This window comes from Periplaneta americana, chromosome 8 (assembly GCF_040183065.1).
Source record: "Periplaneta americana isolate PAMFEO1 chromosome 8, P.americana_PAMFEO1_priV1, whole genome shotgun sequence".
Classification (NCBI taxonomy): Eukaryota; Metazoa; Arthropoda; class Insecta; order Blattodea; family Blattidae; genus Periplaneta; species Periplaneta americana.
This window is the reverse complement of record NC_091124.1, coordinates 135,750,280-135,768,911: the sequence shown is the minus strand read 5'-3', so window position 1 is coordinate 135,768,911 and position 18,632 is coordinate 135,750,280. Positions and strand designations below refer to the sequence as shown.

The 18,632-nt window shown below is 34.8% G+C and overlaps 1 protein-coding gene across 5 annotated transcripts in view; it reads left to right on the top strand.

The window, feature by feature from the left end:
• Bruce (BIR repeat containing ubiquitin-conjugating enzyme) overlaps positions 1–18,632 on the top strand; it is a 571,194-nt gene that overhangs the window by 23,646 nt on the left and 528,916 nt on the right. For all 5 annotated transcript variants that reach the window (XM_069833681.1, XM_069833684.1, XM_069833683.1 and 2 more), the window contains exon 3: positions 12,091–12,225. In XM_069833681.1, coding sequence (XP_069689782.1) covers positions 12,091–12,225 — 135 coding nt within the window. The remainder of the gene's footprint in view (positions 1–12,090; positions 12,226–18,632) is intronic.

Sequence of the window (18,632 nt, the reverse complement as noted above, 5' to 3'; positions counted from 1 at the left end):
TCTTTGAGAAAATCGCGAGTTATATCCTACTATCAAGACAACACAAACGAATTAGACACTGCGTTCTACTTCCTAAGGCCGGGTGCACACAGAATCAGACGCGGCGCGGCGCGACGCGACATTTTGTCTCGTGGTACTTGTCTCCCATTGATTTCTTATGGTGCGGTGCACACAGAATCAGACGCGGCGCGACGGTCGCGAGGAGACACAAGGCGACACAAAGAGACAGCTTCGAATGACTGCTAGAAGTTCGTCGCGAGGAGACAGTCTGATAGCGGCAGTGTACTGCGCATGCGTTAGTAGTGGCTATGATTGCACGCTTTCATTATCTACAAAAAATACTATTGTTGTGTAGTGCACATTTTTCATAATGGAGCTCGATGCGGATAAATTAGTTGATTTAGTACAGGAAAGATATATTCTGTACAATCTTTGAAACAATATCACGAGAATAATGTGGTTTCTGAAAATATGTGAAAAATTGCAAATGAGATGAAAGCACCAGGTGAATCATAATTTATAATAATAACACTGCGTAACAAATGTTAACTTTTTTTTTGCACTAGACATGTGATATATGTTTTCTACATAATTTGAGCCTCCTGAATACGAATATGACAATAAAAACAGTTGTTGGTTACGGTTTTTGAGAAATTTTGGAATTTATATCTATTCAAAATATTGTTTTATATAATGACAATAAAGCTGTTCAGAAGATTACAGCTTTCTTTTTCTCCATTTTCTTTTACACTGGGCATCAGGTACATCACGAGCTAAAGTCCAACAATAGTCTGCTAGCATATTGGTACTCCATTGTCCTTGGTATCTTTTTTCCATAGTTGAAATTTCTTGATGGAAGCGCTCATCATGCTCATCTCTGAAATCGCACAATTCTAGGGAAAAAAGTCAAGATGTGAGTGAAGGAAGTGAATTTTCAGGGAAATTTTACAACCCCTAGTTTAATACGCCAACAGTAAATTTTTCACTAGTTCTTCATAGTTCTCACTTCTACAGTTATCCAGAAAATTAATTCAACCTCCTTGAATGCAATCCAGACGGCTGTCTCTTTTCCTTCCAGCAAAGATTCGAAGTGATTGTCCATTATTTCTCTAATTTGTGGTCCATTGAAAACTCCCTCTTTTATTTTTGAACCACTAATAGCAGGAAATGTTAAGGAATGCGCGCTGGTCCGAGTCCTCATGGGGGAAGAAATTTTCTCATGAAATTTCGGCCAATGTATGGGCCCGGTGCCCACCTAGCATCGTGATGCACTTGGGGAGCTACGATAGGTAGCGAAAGCCGGTTGCGAAAGCCAGATATAAGGACTGGGGGGATCATCGTGCTAACCACACAATACCTCCATTCTAGTTGGATGTTCGTCCACCTCTGTTTTGGCATGTGGACGTGAGGCCAGCAGCCGGCTGGTCGGTCTGGGCTCTTCACGGGGTGTAGCGCCACGGATTATTAATAGCAGGAAAATTTTCCTGGATATTTTTAAATGCTTCAGTTTTATAATTTATCCCTTTAACAAAATTCTTCATTAACCCTAACTTATTGTGTAAAAGGGGTAAAATTACTTCGCTTTGAGGTACAAGGGGTTGATGTATAACATTTTTCTTCCCTGGCTCTAGTGATTGTCGTTTTATTTTATAATGCATATCTCGAGCGCGAGTCCACACCTGTGGAGTAACGGTCAGCGCGTCTGGCTGCGAAACCAGGTGGCCCGGTTCGAATCCCGGTTGGGGAAAGTTACCTGGTTGAGGTTTTTTCCCGGGTTTTCCCTCAATCCAATACGAGAAAATGCTGGGTAACTTTCGGTGCTGGACCCCGGGCTCATTTCACCGGCATTATCACCTTCATTTCATTCGGACGCTAAATAACCTAGATGGTGAAAAAGCGTCGTAAAATAACCCAATAAAATAAAATAAAAATAAAATATCTGGAGCGCAACTGTCCAATTCGTACAGAAAGCAGCAAAATTTTGTGTAGCCTAATTGCATTCCAAAAAGCATTGCTACAACCTTCAAATCCGCACATATAAACCATTCATACTTTGAATATTATCATTAAAGCACACTTTAAAGAAATAGCCTACACGTCCTACACAGAATACTAACACCACAGAAATATCCTGGTAAACTGAAGCGTTTTCATACGGCGAACCTGTTTCTTCCCCTCCAAATGGAACCGAAAAGGACAATAAAACAATTTCCGCTTCTAGAAGTGGATTTGACATGGTGATATATTGCAAGATATAAACTACAGTAATGTAATTAAGCTCACTGTATAAGAAATGCACATCTCAAGTAAAATCAGGTAAACTCAAGTGAATTTATACCGCGAACCTTTTTCACTCCCTCCGAATAGACTCATAGAAGGGCAATAAAATAATTTCCCTTTCTACAAGTGCTTCTATCATGGTGCCCTACATATACTACATTTGTTTTCACATAATGGGTCTTCACATTTGTAAAACAAAATAGTTACACACGAAATACGGTGATTTTTAAATTAAATGCATAAAAATTTAATTATATTGTGCATCTCGAAAACCCGAAGTGATGGAACATTTTTCTTGTTATTTTTTAATTCAGGAGGTCTAAATTATTAAGAATTTGTTAGTTTTATGTCTGGCGCAAAATGACTGACGACCAGTGTAATTTGTAGTAAGCCTAATTCTCTGCTCTAAACTATCACTCATTATTGATTTAATATATTATTTTTCTTTATTGTGAGTCGTGAAGTAGTCATAACTAGACATCGGATTTTTAGGCATTAAAATTGCAGTTTTAGGCACCTAAAATAAGCTCAAAATTTGTAAAATTAGGCTCTATTTTAATGAAAATAGGCATTTTAGGCACATCAAGGTATCATACTTATTTCTTTCACTGAAATTTTTAGTTATACACTAAAATACGCACAAAAAAGTATGTTTAAACATTAAAAAAGAATACTATATTATATTTATAAACAGAGCTGCACAAATTTAATATATTGAAACTAATGAAATAATGATTATTGATATCAAGAATACTCATTTTAAGTTATTGAAATTCAGTTCCATGCTCAGACTTTATTATAATTATCTGCACAGTACACCACCAGAATTTTTTCTAAATTCTCCACAGTTAACCTTTGCCTTTTGTCACTGAGAATCATTTTGAAAGCAGAAAAACTTCTTTCAACCGAAACTGATGTGAGAGGCGCAAATTTTAAATTAGGTACAATAGAAACATCAATACTTACTGGAACATTTACACTTTCCCCCGATATCACTCTTGATACTTTTTCCAACAATGAAAATCCTACATTCTTATTTAATACGTTGTCCCACTTATTTTTAACTTTTTTTCCAGTTTCGCCCAAAGCAGAATGTATGTTCACTTGAGCTTCCTTTACTATTGCTATTTGGCTACAAAGAGATTGTTTTTCACGTTCTAATTGTTCAATGCTTGCAGGTATGAAAGAAAAGTTTGATGTTATGTAGGCAATATCGTTTTTCACTCGTGAGTCATTCAGACAATCTTTCACTGCTTTCACACACGCTGCACTATCAGTTTCAGGTAATTTATCAATAACTGTGACCACTTCTTTAAAATACTCAGAATAATACACCACTGACTGAATCCAGGTTCCCCATCGTGTAACAACCGGCTGAGGTGGGAGTGGGATATCTGGAAAGTTCTCTCTGAATATTGAAATCCTGGATGGGGCTTTACAAAAACATTTTTTTGTGTTAGAAATAAACGAATTGACAAGAGGAAATTCATTCCGGATTGTTTCAGAAACCCTGTGAAGGCCATGTGCTAGACAGGTTACATGCGTGGGGTTAGGATAAAATGTTTTAAGAAGTGGAGCTGCAGCAACCATGTATGAGGCAGCATCAGTACAAAACAACAGAACTTTAGAATCGTCTATATTACCTGAGTATAAAGACTGTAGGCCTTTATTTACAAAATAAGCAATGGCTTGGCTATTCACTTTCGAAAGTTTCTTAACACATACGAGGTGTGGAATCGAAGGTCCATCAGGACTAAGTTTTCCTACTACCATATTTGCTATATACCTATTCATAGGATCTGAGGTTTCATCCACAGAGACCCATATGTAAGAATCACCTATATCCTCCCGAATGGAAGCTAAAGTTTCATTGTATATTCTGTCTAAGTAATTTTTTCTTAGGGTCGACTCAGATGGGATATTTTGTTTGCAGTATATTTGTAAAAACTGTCTTAAAACCGGATTTTCAATACATTCCAGGGAATGTTAGCAGCAACAAACGCTCTGGTTAAATCAGCATAGAAATTGCTGCTGAGATTGGATGAAGTAGGCTGTGTTAGTAAAGTTTGTTGCAGTTGATTTTTCTGCTGAGCTTTAGCCTTATGAGCCGCTCCTTGCACATGCTGCTTTAGGTGGCACTTCTTTTCTTGCGAAATCTAAAAATGTAAAGTAAACTGAATTAAAATAAAATCCTAATTGTTGTATTGCCGTATTTCTATCACAAAGTTAGTGGGTTCGAACAATAAAAATTTTAATGACCTGCAAATACTTTAACTATCGGAATTTAAAAGGTTAAAGTGTAGTGGTCTTAAAAAGAATTATACCTCAGGATAGCTCAGTCAATGTATAAATATTATAGGCCTACTCATTAAAATTAATAGAATTTATATATTTCAACTATTGTTACATACCTGTTTGCTACAAATCTTGCAGAATATTATTTTTCCATCATAAGTGAATTCTGAATATTCTGTTAGCCATTGCCGGATCAATGTAGATTTTGCACTTATATTTTTCGGCATTATCGCGTTAAACTTCACAGGAAAACGTCCTACCGCTCAAAACTTCTCAACACAAATAAGGTGAGGGAAAGAGCAACTGTTAATGAGCATTCAAATGAACCGTTGTTATTGAGATTCAATTGGACAAAAATACAAAGTTCCACTTATTGTTGCATTTCCTGGTAGTGTTAACACTAGGAGGGCCATTCTTTTAAATATTTTGTAACGGTTTACCCTACTAATTCGCAGTTTTACGACTTTTCATAAATATTTCAAAAACACTCTTTCTTCAAAAATTGTGATTTTATGACACTCTGAAGGGCAGTACAGCTAATCGGTTTCAGACCGAAAACAGTCATTTTTATAGTATAGTATATCTCTGAATCGGTAGCAGCACATGTTGTGATTGTTGCCTGCTTCAAAACTAAGGTTGGTTCTTTGTCGGCATTTATGCCTCCAAACATGTTAAATTCGGTGAAATCTATTGCGAGTGTCGTGAGATTCAAAACATTTTGTTTCCTTTATCAGTGGTTTCATGGCCGGTGTGAAGCTAACTTTCCACTTTTTAAATGCCTTAAATTTCGCAGTGAATGCATGTATAAATTATAAAAAGTAAGAGTAAAATGCGAAACTTTACAGTGAGTTAGGCATTTTTAGGCGAATATTAACAAATTAGGCTCTAATAACCGTTTTAGGGCATTATAGGGCACTATAAAACTCTTTGAATACCTTTCAGTTTCCATGAAACACAAATATTAATAATTATTTTTACTTTTCTCCTAAAGAAACAAAATAGGCATTTGCCCTAGAATCCGATGTCTGGTCATAACATAAAAAATGACGTTTTAATTTTAAGACTCTTTCAATCGTATAGATTTTTAGGAGCTTGCGTCCTTAGGAAATGATAAGCAACTACAATAGAATTTTTCATATAGACAGTCCTCTATTATTGACGCCATTTTCTAGCCTAGGCCAGTTTTCCAAACCCACACAGCCAGCAAATCAGTTGTCGCGAGCAGACAGTTTTAAGCTGTCGCGAGGCGTTGTAAAGCAAAACGTAGCATCGCGCCGCGCCGCATCGCGTCGCGTCTGATTCTGTGTGCACCCGGCCTAACTCTCTGACATGATTTATATACTGTACTTGCTTATGGATAGGAGGGATTCTTATTTAGAATGTGATCTCAGGCTTTCGAAATAATCACAAGTGTAGATATTCACTATTACTAAGTTTACTAACAAGATATCAAATTAGAACAGATAAATATAGAATATTGAAATTGAATGATTATTTATGAAGTATCAAAATTGTTGTTAATTTTAAAGTATCAAAATGAACTAGTTAAATGTGAAGTAGAAGACTTGAACTGTTGATTTTATTTACAGTTGATTGTAGGGCGAACCCTGGTACTATTCAGAGATGATGCCATTTTCTGCCTTCTTTTTGGATGTCTGGAAGTTACGACCGCTACTGCATGACTGCTGTCTTGACCAATGACTAAAGACTGCGATTTGGACATTTCATGTCCATTTATAAGTTCTCGAACCATGTGACGTAACAGAGTGATGCTATTTTTCCCGCGAATCTTCTAAATTGACGGTATTGCATTCACTAAACACCACGCTTCTGATTCTTAACCATTATTTCGGATCGGCATTTCTTGTTGTCACATGGAACAATACAGATTTAAGGAACTCTCACGATTGAATCTCTGATTTTGATTAAACCAATAGAAAGTCAGAATTCAACATGATCACCAAATAGAAGCCTCGCAAGAGATGTGGTTTGTTAAAGATTGCTGCATAATCTGTGTATATGTCAGCTGTTGCGAAAGACTGCCTTTGCGCTAAAATGCAAGCGTACGCATTTCCTGTCTTGTTCAAGGACTGGACTATTGCTTCTTGCTGAGTTAGCTAAGCTGTACTCTGTAATCTGTTGAAACAGGAAGTGATCTCTGTCGCATGTCAAAGCATGTCTGCAATGATTAAACTGAATGTTTTAATAAGTACGATTTCATTACTTTCAAATAAAGTGAAAAGATATTGCTTATGGTCATAACAAAGTTATGATTCTTATCATACCTCTTGGGCACAACAGATGTAAGTTGAAAAATCTGACTTAGTGGACATGAATTAATGTTTGGAAGCCATGACCCTGTTTTGTTATTAGTGGATTAATGTAATAGTGTAATATTTCATAAATGTTTTATATCTTAATTATTTAGTATTTAAATATTTAGGCTATTTATTTATTTATTTATTTAATCTGGGGGTTAAGACCATCAGGTCTTCTCTACCACACTACCAGAATACAAATAGACCTATAAAAAAAGCAGAGAGAATAAGTAAGATATATAAATAAAATTACAAGTACAAATAACACAAATGCAAAAAGAGGGGACGAAAAAAAATAGAAGTACAAAGATAAAATCACCATAGACACAAAAATTACTAATGTAATATATTGATATATTGACTGCCTAATATGTTTGTCACCAGTTGGCAAAATTTTGCATAATAGCCAGTAATCGTGACCTCAGAACGGCAAAGTTCTGTCTGTCATTTCTATTATATGGAGAAAACTGCATTTGAATATTTAAACCACCATAATTTTTTCCAGTTTTAACGAAAACCATACAAATTTTCTGAATTACCTGAGAGACTACATAGACACAAACGTATGATGTCAGAACATCAATATCATTTCGATTTTACCGTAAACTGAAAGCTTAAAAATGCAGTTGGAACCTTGTCTGCTCACGATAATACAAAAGCATAAGTTGACCTGGTTTTATGTGATCTTAGAACCTTGTCTTGTTAGACTTAACAAGTTTAATATGTGGTAATGACTTGTTTGCCATCCTATGCAATGGAAGTATGCAGACATTATTTGCAACTTTGACATATTATTAAATATGTCAGTTTTTCACAGAAATAAATTAATTAAAGGGAGAAAAAGGGTTAAGAAAATGTCAGAAATTTCAGCTTTACCTTTATTACAAAAGGCATCAACGTACTATTCACATACCCTCCTGAGTCCTGAAAGTACACTATGCTATACCACACTTCTTACATGATTATGATATACAATGTATATCCAGAATTTTTTCCAGCATTTTTCTTTATGTCAGTGACTTTTTTAAAGTGTAGAATTATATTGACCTTCAAAAATAAAACAACAGATGTCTCAGGCCTCAAGAGGTTATAAGCAGACATCGGATTCTAGGGCAAATGCCTATTTTGTTTCTTTAGGAGAAAAGTAAAAATAATTATTAATATTTGTGTTTCATGGATATTGAAAGGTATTCAAAGAGTTTTATAGTGCCCTAAAATGCCCTAAAACGGTTATTAGAGCTTAATTTGTTAATATTCGCCTAAAAATGCCTAACTCACTGTAAAGTTTCGCATTTTACTCTTACTTTTTATAATTTATACATGCATTCACTGCGAAATGTAAGGCATTTAAAAAGTGGAAAGTTTACTTCACACCGGCCATGAAACCATTGATAAAGGAAACAAAATGTTTTGAATCTCACGACACTCGCAATAGATTTCACCGAATTTAACATGTTTGGAGGCATAAATGCCGACAAAAAACCAACCTTAGTTTTGAAGCAGGCAACAATCACAACATTTGCTGCTACCGATTCAGAGATATACTATACTATAAAAATGACTGTTTTCGGTCTGAAACTGATTAGCTGTACTGCCCTTCAGTGTGTCATAAAATCACAATTTTTGGAGAAAGAGTGTTTTTGAAATATTTATGAAAAGTCGTAAAACTGCGAATTAGTAGGGTAAACCGTTACAAAATATTTAAAAGAATGGCTCTCCTAGTGTTAACACTACCAGGAAATGCAACAATAAGTGGAACTTTGTATTTTTGTCCAATTGAATCTCAATAACAACGGTTCATTTGAATGCTCGTTAACAGTTGCTCTTTCCCTCACCTTATTTGTGTTGAGAAGTTTTGAGCGGTAGGACGTTTTCCTGTGAAGTTTAACGCGATAATGCCGAAAAATATAAGTGCAAAATCTACATTGATCCGGCAATGGCTAACAGAATATTCAGAATTCACTTATGATGGAAAAATAATATTCTGCAAGATTTGTAGCAAACAGGTATGTAACAGTAGTTGAAATATATAAATTCTATTAATTTTAATGAGTAGGCCTATAATATTTATACATTGACTGAGCTATCCTGAGGTATAATTCTTTTTAAGACCACTACACTTTAACCTTTTAAATTCCGATAGTTAAAGTATTTGCAGGTCATTAAAATTTTGATTGTTCGAACCCACTAACTTTGTGATAGAAATACGGGAATACAACAATTAGGATTTTATTTTAATTCAGTTTACTTTACATTTTTAGATTTCGCAAGAAAAGAAGTGCCACCTAAAGCAGCATGTGCAAGGAGCGGCTCATAAGGCTAAAGCTCAGCAGAAAAATCAACTGCAACAAACTTTACTAACACAGCCTACTTCATCCAATCTCAGCAGCAATTTCTATGCTGATTTAACCAGAGCGTTTGTTGCTGCTAACATTCCCTGGAATGTATTGAAAATCCGGTTTTAAGACAGTTTTTACAAATATACTGCAAACAAAATATCCCATCTGAGTCGACCCTAAGAAAAAATTACTTAGACAGAATATACAATGAAACTTTAGCTTCCATTCGGGAGGATATAGGTGATTCTTACATATGGGTCTCTGTGGATGAAACCTCAGATCCTATAAATAGGTATATAGCAAATATGGTAGTAGGAAAACTTAGTCCTGATGGACCTTCGATTCCACACCTCGTATGTGTTAAGGAACTTTCGAAAGTGAATAGCCAAGCCATTGCTTATTTTGTAAATAAAGGCCTACAGTCTTTATACTCAGGTAATATAGACGATTCTAAAGTTCTGTTGTTTTGTACTGATGCTGCCTCATACATGGTTGCTGCAGCTCCACTTCTTAAAACATTTTATCCTAACCCCACGCATGTAACCTGTCTAGCACATGGCCTTCACAGGGTTCCTGAAACAATCCGGAATGAATTTCCTCTTGTCAATTCGTTTATTTCTAACACAAAAAAATGTTTTTGTAAAGCCCCATCCAGGATTTCAATATTCAGAGAGAACTTTCCAGATATCCCACTCCCACCTCAGCCGGTTGTTACACGATGGGGAACCTGGATTCAGTCAGTGGTGTATTATTCTAAGTATTTTAAAGAAATGGTCACAGTTATTGATAAATTACCTGAAACTGATAGTGCAGCGTGTGTGAAAGCGGTGAAAGATTGTCTGAATGACTCACGAGTGAAAAACGATATTGTCTACATAACATCAAACTTTTCTTTCATACCTGCAAGCATTGAACAATTAGAACGTGAAAAACAATCTCTTTGTAGCCAAATAGCAATAGTAAAGGAAGCTCAAGTGAACATACATTCTGCTTTGGGCGAAACTGGGAAAAAAATTTAAAAATAAGTGGGACAACGTATTAAATAAGAATGTAGGATTTTCATTGTTGGAAAAAGTATCAAGAGTGATATCGGGGGAAAGTGTAAATGTTCCAGTAAGTATTGATGTTTCTATTGTACCTAATTTAAAATTTGCGCCTCTCACATCAGTTTCGGTTGGAAGAAGTTTTTCTGCTCTCAAAATGATTCTCAGTGACAAAAGGCAAAGGTTAACTGTGGAGAATTTAGAAAAAATTCTGGTGGTGTACTGTGCAGATAATTATAATAAAGTCTGAGCATGGAACTGAATTTCAATAACTTAAAATGAGCAATCTTGATATCAATAATCATTATTTCATTAGTTTCAATATATTAAATTTGTGCAGCTCTGTTTATAAATATAATATAGTATTCTTTTTTAATGTTTAAACATACTTTTTTGTGCGTATTTTAGTGTATAACTAAAAATTTCAGTGAAAGAAATAAGTATGATACCTTGATGTGCCTAAAATGCCTATTTTCATTAAAATAGAGCCTAATTTTACAAATTTTGAGCTTATTTTAGGCGCCTAAAACTGCAATTTTTAGTGCCTAAAAATCTGATGTCTAGTTATAAGATTTCGGAGAGTAAAGGCATCACAACTGAAGCACATAAAATAGAATTTGAAGAGCATTACTTGACTAGAACTGTATCTCGAACTGAAAGAGATAGCGACAGAAAGAAATAAGCAGTACCTATATTAAGCTTTCATTACAGAATGTGATTGCCTGTCCTATGGCAGACATATTTAAGTTCATTCTTTTATAGGGGGAAAAAAACTGAACACGTAATTTGATAGCTATTTTGTCAACAATCAGACACATTTACTGTGCTCTCTGAACTGAGAGGTACAATCAGGAAGAGTAGTAAATGATATAGCTAATGCATTCAGGGTAATAATAGATCAAGTAATAAAAGAGAACAACTCTAAATAAACATGAGTCTGTTACCATCGTAATGATCACTTTTCAGTTTGTGAAGGTCTCTAAATTGTACTTAGAAACAAAGATACTCCTATACATACTCTGCTTAGCTGTTGTGGAACTTTTTGATTTACACAAATCACAGTGCAAATAATAAATTTTTGTTATATTTAAATGTCAGCACAGTTTGAGAGTTATTTTGTCAACAACTTAAATGTGAAGGTAGTTATTTTTTTATTTGTAGAGGAATAATATCTTAAAAAATAATAACTAAAAAGTGAATGTCTTTCAGAAACAGGAACTTTTGTGCTGCACTTGAATTTGCAAGTGTTCAAGTAGTCCTTTGTGTTATTTTCTTATCTAGTACGTATTTTCCTTGTTTCCTGACATAAGCATGCCTTGCTTGATGCCTTTCCTTCCGAACACTACTTAACAGTTCATTAATCCGATCTGAATAATATTCCAAATTTATTTCTACCATAGTATAATATCTCTTCACAATGAATAACGTTTGAAATGCTGCAGTAGTGGTTGTGCAGATGTGATTGAATGAAAAAATTGTAAACAATGTGTCTATTGGCCCTCTGGCTAATCTACAGCCAGCGACTGCTGTCTGCTCACATGCAGGAAGGAAGTACCATGAAGGGGTGTATCTGCTTGGCGGGAAAACACATGGAGCAATACAAGGTTTTCTCGGCTCCACATTTGTTAACGTCGCATTAAGGTGGTTATTTTTTAATGGAATGTGTCAAATATAACTCTGTAGTGAAAAACATGACTTTCACGAATTTTGTCAGATAAAACCTTGTCATTCTAAGGTCGCGAGTTAATAGAAACTATGCACTTATTTATGTAATAATAATAATAATAATAATAATAATAATAATATTTTTGGCAGGCAATATTGTTGCAACACAGTTTAAGGTGTGTGGAGCTACCAGGAGTTGATCATATGTCAGAGGTTCTACAGGAGCTGGGAAAGAAAATTAAGGAAGGACAAAGCAAACCAAAGAAAGGGACCAAAGCTCAGAAGGTAAAGTAATTGTCATGTTTATACCTATTTTCATTACATATTAACAAAATAAACTAGTTGCAAAAAGTCTCTGTGTTAATTTTTAGCCAGTGAAATTTGAAAACTAAGGAATATTTGTGAATATCTTACTCTGCTAGTTCATCATACTCCAGAAAATAGCAATTGATTTGAGGAAATTGAATCTACTGTAATTGTTCATAAAGAAATTGTAATTTTGTCACCACCAACATTATTACCACTACCACTACCATTGTAACCATAGTTGCTGTCACTACCACCACCACACCTCATTGTGTCACTTCTCCATGTGTCATGTCATACTCATAAATTTCTTATAATAGAAAGTAGGACCAAATTTCTCAGGTAATATTCTAAAGACTATTGAATTTCATTACCAAGTACAAAATGTATTTTCGCTGTCTTTATTTTATAATTTTGGAATTCCAAAGTGCAGATTAAATTCACATTAAGCTTGACTCGTCAATGTCTTTGCATTTCTATATGACGAAAGATACAGTATAAGACGTTCGTGCTCTCACCAGATTCGAATAGTAGGAGACCCAGGTTTCAATGACAGCAGTATGAGCAAGATATAGAGAAATAGAGAACCCTGTTTTTGTAGCTGGAAATAGACCACACATCATTTGTTGGTGCTCACAGAGATGTTTTATTCCACCTTTTTTTCTTTAATTTTTTCAGTTACTGATCATGAACGTAAAATGAGGGCTACAATTATTCGTTATTAGATGATATTGATACAATGAAACCTATGTTTAACGGAACCTGCATTCAGCGGAAACCTGTCCTTAATGCACTGAATTCGTTGTACCGTGATTATACCTTATAAATTAATGTTAATTTACCTGTATTAAGCGGAACCTGTCTAATGCGGAAATGGAAACACATTCTGAATGTATATTACGGAAATTTAAAAGTTAATAATAATTTTTTAGTCTCCTAAAATGTTTCATAAGTTGTATTTCAGCACAGAAAACATGTACTGCAGTGGGGTTAAAATGTAACAGTATCCTGAAGTGAATAACCTGCAGAAGATGACCTTCAAAAGTGAATTACCATTTCTTTTTTACAATCCTTTACAAACCCGTTGTGATTGGAAATGCCGCTAGGCCACAATGTTTCAGTGTTTCTTATATCTTCCTGTGATTTGGAAGTCCAACAGAAAAGCAAGGATGACTGCTGCAATTATGAAAGAATGGTTGCAAGAACTGAACGAAAAATGAAGCAGCAGAATAGGCATATTCTTTTGTTCATGGACAATGCAACATGTCACCCCCATTTGGAGCTTTCAAACAAAACTTGCTTGGTTCCCACCGAACACGACAGGTGTGACACAACCCATGCACCATGGAGTAATAAAGTGTATTAAAGTGAACTATCATAAATTAGTCATGCAATCAGTTATTGCAAACATGGATTCTGAACTTGCACGAACCATATCTGTAATGGATGCTGTAATGTGGATCGCAGATTCGGTTGCAGAACTTTCTAAAGACATGGTGAAGTCGTGTTTCAGAAAAGCAGGAATGACGAATGGTGATGAGTCCAATGAAAACTTGCAGGTTGTCCTGAACAGGGCTAACTTACAAATGTCAGAGCAGAAGACTATGTTAATATTGATCAGGATGTTGCCACAGAATCTGATTTAAATGACTTAGTTCAGTTTATCATAAATCACCGGAGACCGAATCCATAAATGACAGAGAAGAGGAACTTGATGATGCATGAGGGGAAGAAGAAACGTTTGAAAGACTTGGAAAATTTTGCACTGATGCGGAATGATTGTGAACTTTTTGAAACACTCAGAAAAGTAAGAATGTTGGCAGAAATCCGTGTCTGTACAGCCTCAAACTACATCCAAAAACTCATTCTTTATTATTTTAAATAATAAAGCATATAATAGCACTTGCATAATTTTTAAGCAACATAGTGATTATTTTTTTTTTTTTTGCAAAATTAATAAAGTTAAATAAGTGTTAGTGTAATTATGTGAGTTGTGAACAGTTCTTCTAAGCAGTAGATATCATATAAAAATAATTAGCAACTCCAGTACAACAGGTTTGTAAAATGTGTTTTTTTTTAACATAACCTCTATTAAACAGAAACCTGTGCGCAGCGGAAATAAAGATGGTACCGCGCAATTCTGTTATGGACAGGTTTCACTGTAATAATTATTGTTTCTCACAATGTAAAATAAATTAAAATTGTAATTGTTCTAGGGCACTTCTTATTGTAACGAATTTACTGACATTTTCTGCAATATTGTCTTTGTGTGTATAAAATATTGAAAATATTAGGAAAGAGATTGATTATAGTGCTATCAAAATATTGAACATATGAGTAAGAAAAATGTTATTTGTTCATGCCTCTGATTCCATTGCTCAAACAATATGTAATACCATCTGAGATGCTTTCATCTTAGTTTATTGTTTTTGTAGGAAGTAGAAAAATACAATTTTCCTCTTTTCCATAAATATATGTATCTTTCTTCTAATAAATTTCTGCAATACCAGCTACATACATGGTGATAAACTTTCTGCCAATTTTCAGGTATTACTTTTGAGATGGTATCTGTTACTAACTTTTCTATAGAACACAATTTCAATAAAAAGTTGTGTTTTACTGTGTACCTTTCATTTGGGATCAAATGAGTTCTCTGTTATACACAGCCTACTTTTCATTAAAAACTATAATATACGGTAAACAGGACTTACAATTTCTACTTGATTAGCTATTGTATGTGGTTGAATGGCACAGTTAGATGAAAGCGTCTTTACTGCACTGTGTTAAAATTTTTTGGCTATTTCAAAACACAGTGGAAGTCAGTGAAGTTCTTATTTTGTTTGGTAATGGTTTACAGTATGTCTTAACATGTCATCAGAAGGAATTTTGTTTTTCTTTACCCAATCCTGAATTTCATTTTGATGAGTTTTGGTCAGTTACTGTAGTGATAGAGTATGCTGTCCAGGACTGTATCTTTTATGGTATGTTGGGAAGTGATTATTTTATAACAGTTTCTTGAAACTGTCAGTGTTCATCTTTTCATGGCGTTCTCTGGTTGTCTTGGACTGGAAATTGGGTAGCCCATTTGGTTCCTAAGCAGTTTTCACTAATTATAAGCATTGTATCTCGACCTACAGGTAATTTTACCGGTGTCAGACTTGACTTTTCAAACTACATTTTCTTCTTGATATGACTTTTGTTTACCCAACCAGGAAGGGGAGGTCAGGACGACGATTGTTCCATCCTTAAACTGTTAAACAAATACTTATCTAGTAAAATCAGTTCCAGGGAATATATATAGCAGTAGCAGTTTACAAATAATTTAAATGAAATGGAATTGTATAAATTGAGTTTGTGCTAAGATGAATTTTCTTTTTTTTACATTTTATAACTGTGTTTTTGCACAATATAGTATATCATCAGCTTTAATTATTTATTAGTTGGGTTTGATGTGTTCTTAAAAGTTTCTTATATGATTGCTGGAAATTGATTTATATACTAAAGAAGTACTATAGTCTCTGTTGTGTCCTAATTATGTACTAATGAGAGACTTCAGCAAAGCTTAATTTTCTTTCATATGTAATCTCATTTGTAAGAATTTTATGGATTTTATTGATCCGAATATCTGCTGAGAGTTGTCATAATACCTACTACGAAAATGAACATACCTTACTTACTTACAAATGGCTTTTAAGGAAACCGAAGGTTCATTGCCGCCCTCACATAAGCCCGCCAGCGGTCCCTATCCTGTGCAAGATTAATCCAGTCTCTATCATCATATCCCACCTCCCTCAAATCCATTTTAATATTATCCTCCCATCTACGTCTCGGCCTCCCTAAAGGTCTTTTCCCTCCGGTCTCCCAACTAACACTCTATATGCATTTCTGGATTTGCCCATACGTGCTACATGCCCTGCCCATCTCAAACGTCTGGATTTAATGTTCCTAATTATGTCAGGTGAACAATACAATGCGTGCAGTTCTGTGTTGTGTAACTTTCTCCATTCTCCTGTAACATCATCCCGCATAGCCCCAAATATTTTCCTAAGCTATCATTTTAAAAATATAGTGTTGTATTTTTGGATATTTTATGATTCTTTTGCATAGTTCGAGAGTTACTGTTCACTCTATTAGATGAGGCAGACGCTAGGAAAACTCACATAAGTATTTGTCTCTGCACTTTTCTATGTAAAAGAAAAAGGCTAGATAGAATTTTCTAAGTCTCAGAAATGTGGATTTGCACATGTGCGGAAAGCCTAAGCTGAGTTCACGGGAAAATATGTTTTTAAAGAGTTGTGTCTTAATACAGAGCATTCGCTTACATAATGTAAGTCGAATAGATGACAAGTGACCAGCACGAAGGCCATGTAACATGCAGAAAACTGTCTCCTGCACCCCTAGCAATCTCTTGTAACAGTAGTTTGTTGTTATTCTTCTGATTATGCTGGTGAAGTGTTTAGATTTAGAAGTGGTTGTGTTAACATTAGATTGTGTGCTATTTTTCTGATTGTTAGTGAAATGTTTAGATTAGAAGTGGTTGTGTTAACATTAGATTGCGTGCTATTTTTGTGATTGTTAGTGAAATGTTTAGATTAGAAGTGGTTGTGTTAACATTAGATTGCGTGCTATTTTTCTGACTGTGTTAGTGAAATGTTTAGATTAGCTTACTCATGTGGCACCATGGAAATTTACATTAGAGCAAAGGATTTTCAAGTAGGTACTTATCTGGAAAAGACGGAAATGTAGAAAGACAGTTTTCAAGAAAATTTCTCAGTGTTATCATTCGACATAGCTACAGCACCAAAAGACCACTCCTAAATCTAAATGTAAATGCTTCACTAACACAATCAGAAAAATAGCATGCAATCTAATGTCAACACAAGTACTCCTACAGAAAGACTGAACTGAACTGCCGAGCATGCAGGAGATGGTTTGCTGTGTGTTGCATGGCCTTTGTGCTGATCATACACTACCCGGTCGACCTACATTATGTAAATGAATGCTCTGTAGTTTCAATCTTGATCTACACTAATAAAGGGTAAATAATTTCTTTCCAGCATTCTGTGTTATAACAAAGTTGAATAGTGATTTAAAATATCAATAAACTACCCATTATAAGTAAGTTCGAAATGCCCTCTGCAGTAGACATATTTACTTAGGTAAGTGTCCAAAAGATTACAGGGTGGTTTAGAGTCTATGTTTAGGCTCTATAATCTTTTTGTCACGAGTTTGAATTCTTGTGACAATTTTTATTTATATTTCTTAGTATACCTATGTAATATTACTTACTTACAAATGGCTTTTAAGGAACCCGAAGGTTCATTGCCGCCCTCACATAAGCCCGTCAGCTTATAAATTTAGTGATAAGTTTAACTTATCTAAGAACTTTCTAAATATTCCATATAGCTGGTTAGTCTTAAGACAACATAGGGATTTTGCTTTTTACTACTGAGTTCAATAGGTGAATCATTGTCTGTTATGTATTCTACATCTCAATATGACTTAATGTACTTCATTAAGCAGTGAAATAACACATGTTTCAAACTAAGCTACTGTAAACACAGCTTCTTTTTTATTTTTTATTTTATTTTTTTTTCAAGACCTCGTGTACTTTTCAGTGTAGAGGTTTGGCCGAGAGGTTACTATTCTTTTTTGAAATCTATGTCTTTAAACTTTTATGGCTGAGTGGCAGGGTTCATAATATAATTGATGAAAAGGTGTTCATTACAAAGCATTGTCTCAGCTCACATAAAGCATGTTTGAGTTATAATCCTGGTTCCCAGGATCGAAATCATTATTTTACAATAACAAACATAACTGTGACACAAAAAATAAGCATCTTCTATAATTGAAATAAGATATGAAGGTCATCCCATAAATAAGCTCAAAAAATTATAATGAAAATTATAATGGCTAGGGAAATGCAGCTGGACGGTTGCCACTTGGAGAGAATTTTCATTTTGTTATGTTGGCAACATCCGCTGAGTTTTGTTTTCCACTCCTGTGTATAGCGTCAGTAGTTCCTTTACAGCTCTGGAGGTACCCTTACGCAGTGTGTTCGACTGTGAAATATGATGTTACTCAATTTCTCGTCGCGAGAAAGAAAATAGCAGCAGAAATCCATGAACAGTTGATTGAAGTGTATGGGCCAAACCGTATGACACTCTCAGTACATCATTGGATGAAAATGTTCAGAGGAGGAAAAGGAAATGTTCACGATGAGCAATGAATTGGAAGACAATGAACAGACACAGTTATTGAAATTGACAAATTGTTGAAGGGTGCTGTTTTATCAACACTTGGTGAAATCCCTGAATGTTCATCGCCCTCAATATTGGAGAATGTGGGTTGATCTTCTCTTGGAAAAATTATCTCTGAAGGTTTTC